Source organism: Suricata suricatta, chromosome 16, assembly GCF_006229205.1.
Source record: "Suricata suricatta isolate VVHF042 chromosome 16, meerkat_22Aug2017_6uvM2_HiC, whole genome shotgun sequence".
Classification (NCBI taxonomy): domain Eukaryota; kingdom Metazoa; phylum Chordata; class Mammalia; order Carnivora; family Herpestidae; genus Suricata; species Suricata suricatta.
Window position 1 is genome coordinate 47,042,649 of NC_043715.1, and position 4,756 is coordinate 47,047,404.

At 58.9% G+C, this 4,756-nt stretch overlaps 1 protein-coding gene across 1 annotated transcript in view; it reads left to right on the forward strand.

The window, feature by feature from the left end:
• Nucleotides 1–391, forward strand: part of GRIK5 (glutamate ionotropic receptor kainate type subunit 5) — a 53,556-nt gene extending 53,165 nt beyond the window's left edge. The window contains exon 22 of the mRNA XM_029924301.1: nucleotides 227–391. Coding sequence (XP_029780161.1) covers nucleotides 227–391 — 165 coding nt within the window. The remainder of the gene's footprint in view (nucleotides 1–226) is intronic.
• Nucleotides 392–4,756: the final 4,365 nt, after the last annotated feature.

Below are 4,756 nucleotides of genomic sequence, written 5' to 3' on the forward strand. Positions count from 1 at the left end.
CCACGCGAGCTGGCTGAACACGAGTGACCACGGGCGGAGCCGGGCTGGCGGCCGGACTGACCGCAGGGACGGGGCCCGCCGCAGGCCCGGGCCGCCCCCGCTTCCCCCAGCAGGAGAGGGACGGGACTTGGGCCCCGGTGCTCCGGGTGCTCCGGACGCCGCGATTTTGCCTTCGGCTCACGGTGTTGTCCGAGGCCCGGCTCCGGAGCCTTCCTGCGCCCCCTAGTGGACTCGCCAGAGGGTGCTGCGGACCCGCACTCCGCCCCCCCACTGCGGACAGGAGGAGCGCAGGAATCGAGGACTCCAGGGGACCACGGGGCCATTCCGGAAGCGGAAAGCAGTCCGCGAGGAGAGCCCCATCCTGGGACTGCTCAGGCTCCCCAAAACTTGACACAGCCCTCCCCACTTCTGGAGGAGGGAAGGGCCTCTGGGGAGATGGGTGTCCCCTGGCGCCCCTCAACTCTTCTCTTTCTCTCTTTTTTTTGGGGAGAAACCTCGGAATTTCTATGAGACACCCCCCAGGGAGGAGGTCAGTTGGGCCCCCATCCCTCCCCCTGCCACACCCCAGTCCCCGTTGGAATAAAAAAAGAACAAAACCCCCAAAACTGGGGATACCTGGGTCTCATTTCCTGGGGGTATGAGGGCATTAAAGACTTGGGCTCCCAAGGGAGTCTGCTGAGAACCACACACTGGATAGTCACTACTGGGCTCTCTCCGCCCTTGGGCCCTGCCCTCAGCCAGCAGGTCAGCCCAGGTCCTGGCAGCAGGCCCCTCTCCATTGACCTTCTCTCAGGACAGAAGGAGGCTGCGACAGAGACCCTGAGACAGATGGAGAGAGATGCGGGGATCTGGAGAGGCGGAGACACCAGGGAACGGAGACACAGAAAGACAGAAACCAGATGGGGTTGGGGGGAGGGGAGGGTGAGTGAACTGCTCAGTGTGACCGTGCCTGGGGTGGCCACGCAGTGGCAAGTGTGTGCTTGGACCAGGGTGATTTGGTGACTTTTTAATTGTGTGCCTGTGTGTGTGTGCCTCCGTGAAGCCATCTCCACCTGTCTGTGACTGTGACCCTGTGTTTCTGCTGAAAACGTACCTCCCCAGCCCCCAGGAGAGGAAGTGAGAAATCCCAGTAGAGTGGGGGTGGCTGAAGGGCTGGTTGAGCAGGGAGAGGGGTGGGTCTGCTTTCTGTCTCCGCCTTACCCCGCCCCGCTGGAGGTTTCCACTAGAAACTGCAGCTGAGAAAGGACGAGTGAAGGTCACACAGCAAGAGCCATAACGAGGCCGAGTAGAAGGGGGAGAGATGGGGAGTTGGAGTGAGGAAGAGATGGGGCAGGGGTGGGGGAGAGGGAGAGCTGGGGAGAGACAAGGAGGGGGACAGAGAGGGAAGAGGAGAGAGTTGGGGCCAAGAGGGGGACAGACAGAGACATACCGTGATGAGGTGAGGTAGAGTGGTGAGAGGCATGAGGCAGACGGGGAGACAGATGAAACAGGAAAGTTAAGAGACCCTGAGGAACTGGGGGTGAGAGAAGGAGCGATTGAGGTGGGACAGAGACAGGCTGGAGACTAGAAGCCAAAGACAACTAGTTGGAGACAGAAGGGGGCCGGAGTGGTGAGGAAAGCCAGACTGAGTGGGACGGAGCCGGAGCCGGGAGGGGAGAGGCTGGGCCCTCCTCTCGGGCAGGCTGCCGGGAGCCGGGAGCTGTCCGTTCAGCACCGGCCTGGCGCCACCGTAGCGCACTGCCCTGTCTCCCTTGCGGGTCCTGCCTGCCTTCTCGGGCCTTGGGCAGACCACACCCAGGAGACCCTGCCTGACACACAGGACCCCCGGTCTCCACCTGGACCCTTCTGCGTCTCTGGCGCTTGTGTGTGTGCCCCTCAGGGACAAGTGTGGGGGCGAGCTGGTGTCTCAGGGTCTCTGTTGGCCTTCACATCAACGGCACAGACTTTAATTGATGCCTCTGCCCTTGGGCCGAACTCTGTTGAGGTGACTAGAATATGATTTCAGACATTTCTGGTCCCTCCACCTCTCGATTCCAATACCATGAAGCTGATCTCTAAGGTCTCTCCCCATTTCCGAGTGCCCCCAGTTGTCCCCATTTCTGTTCCAAGTATCTCCCGGTTCTTTATCTCTGAGTTTCCAGTTTGCCAAATATGTCTCTGCCTGGCTCTTTATGTCCCTGTGTCTCTCTGTCACCTTCACTGAGCAATTCTGTTGCTGTTTCCTTCGGTCTGTTTTCTCACCTGCCTTCACTGGCATCTCTGTTTTTGTCAGTCAGTCCGTCTGTATTGGCCTCTACCTATTTCTGAACTGTGTCCATTTCTTAAGTCTCTCCTTATGTCTCTCTCACTGAGCTCCCCTGTCCCTGTCCATCCCTGTGACCTTCCTAAGTCTTTCCTCCTCCCCCAGCTTCCGCAGAGCCTTGCGCTGGGAGCACGGTGCACAGTCATCAGTCTCACCAGGCTGGTGTCTGAGGAGGGAGTACATAAGGGGAGGATATAGCCCGTATCTGGGGTGTCATGTGGGGGAGGGCAAGGCCTTCCCCAGAACAACTAGAGAACAGGGGAGAGAGCCTAGAATGTCCAGGGATCCAAACACCCTATTAGGCATCTCTGTCCCTGCCCCCCAATCCCCTTCCCCATGGTCCAGGCCCATCCCTTCCAGAAACAGGCAAGGTGTGTGGGGGGGAGGAGTGAGAAGGAGGGGTGATATGTTGACAGGTCCTCCCCCCACCACACATACCCCCAGGAAGGGGGCAGAATTGCAGAGGGGACCTGGGTGCCAACCACCTGGGCTAGAAGATGTGGCTCCCCCCCTTCCCCAGTCTCCATGGAGACAGGCCAGGTCTGCAGGCCCAGCCTCCTTTGCTGCATATTCGGCCTCCCTATTACCATGGCAACAAGGGACAGCAGGGAGGGATGGGGATGGGTCAGAGTACAGGATTGGGCCGAGGCTCTGGGTACTGGGGAAAACCAACCAAGGAAGCTGACTCCCTACCCCCTCTTTACTCTCTGGCCCTGTCTCCTTGTCCATGTTTGTCTCCAGCTTCAAATCTCTGTCTTTCCATTTCTATCTTTTTTTGTGTGTCTGTCTCTAGCCTTTATTTTAGCCTTTCACATACTTTCCTAACCAGGTCCTTAACCTTCACTATCCACCCATCCCCCGATACACACCAGGCTCTCTCTGTGCCCCTTGTCTGTGTCCCCCACACCTTCACTCCCACTTTCTGAGGAAGCTACAGGGACAGGCTTTCACTTGCTCTCTGCCCCTTTGACAATCCCTAGGGAAAGTCTGGGGTGTTCCTCATAGAGCAAAGGGTGGGGGTGAAAGGCTGTGACTCCTTAAGCTTCAGTGGGTGGCTGATGGGGTGTTGTGTCTGTGTGTGGCAAGCCTGGCGTGTGTGTGCTAGCCAAGCGCACATGTGTGTGTGTGCGCACACATACACATACTGAGATGGGGTGTGTGTGGCAGGTGGGTGGGGGCACTGGGTTGTGTTTGCAGGTACTGCAGAGGTGACTGTGATCGCACTATACTACATGATGTGTGTAGTGTGGGAAGTGTGTGGGATGTGTCGTATGATCTGCTTCTGTGAATTATTGTGCTGTGTGTCAGTGTGCGCGCACCTTGTTGTCTGTCATTCCCCATGAGCAACGCTTTGGCAAGTGTGCCCTGTGGGCTTTTGCTCACTGGGGAGGAGTGTGTGTGTGATAATGGGTGTGCTGTTGTGTGACTCTGCAGCAGTGTCCACAACAAAGCCTCATGTGGTGTGTGAGGCTGCGTGAGGCCTGTGCGTGTGAAATGGTGGCGAGTGTGGATAACGGATTTATGGGTTTCGTGGTTGTTGGTCTCTGGGTGAAATGGTCCAAAGCCAGGTGTGGTGGAGTATGTGATAGGCTTGTCTGTGATGTAGTGTTTTGAGGATGTGTGTTAATCTACGTGGCAGTTTATGACTGTGATTGTAATTGTTTTCTGATGGGGGGTGTTTTACTTCTATGTGTTGGGGAATCTCCGGGGTTGTGTGATGGGGTAGTGTCGGGTGCATGTGAAGGTACAAGCTGGTGTGTTCTGGAATGTGGCTGTGAAACTGTGGTGGTGGTGTGTGTGTGTCCTCCCCAACTGGGCCATCGAGGTGGTAGTTGTGTGTATGAGGCTTAGTGAGGTCCTCTGGCTGTGATGTGTCTCCTTTGGACCTGTGCAGTTGTGTGTCGGGGCACACGGTGAGGGGGTCTCAAGATGAGGTCTTGCCTCTTAAGCTCCCTCAAGCTCCCCCTCCTGAACAACACCCCCGCACGGCTTCCAGCCCCCCGCCCCTACCTCACTGCGGAGGGAGGGCTCTGGGCCCCCTGTCTTATTGTGATTTACGGGGCTTCCCCCCACCCGGTGTGTCCACCTCCCACAGCGCACCCCTCTCCCTGGTGGCAACACCCCCACCGTGAGGGAATTTTCGGGACTCTCTCTCCTTCAGCGCCCCCTCCTCAGAAGCGTCACCCCACACTGCGGGGGTCTCCAAGTTCCTCGTTGCGTGGTCTCCGGGAACCCCCCTTCCGCAGCGCTCCCCCTCCTCGGCGGTGCCGCCACTTTGCGGAGGCTGGGGGGCGGGGAGGACAGCTGCAGTACCGGGGGCGGGGCCGCGGGCCATCCGTCGGGGCGGCGGCGCCCCTGATTGGCCGGCGCCGGCCCCCCCGCGGGCGCGGGCATATGAGGAGGCGGAGGCGGCGGCCGCCGCAGACTCTGTGCGGGAGGGCTGCCGGACGGACG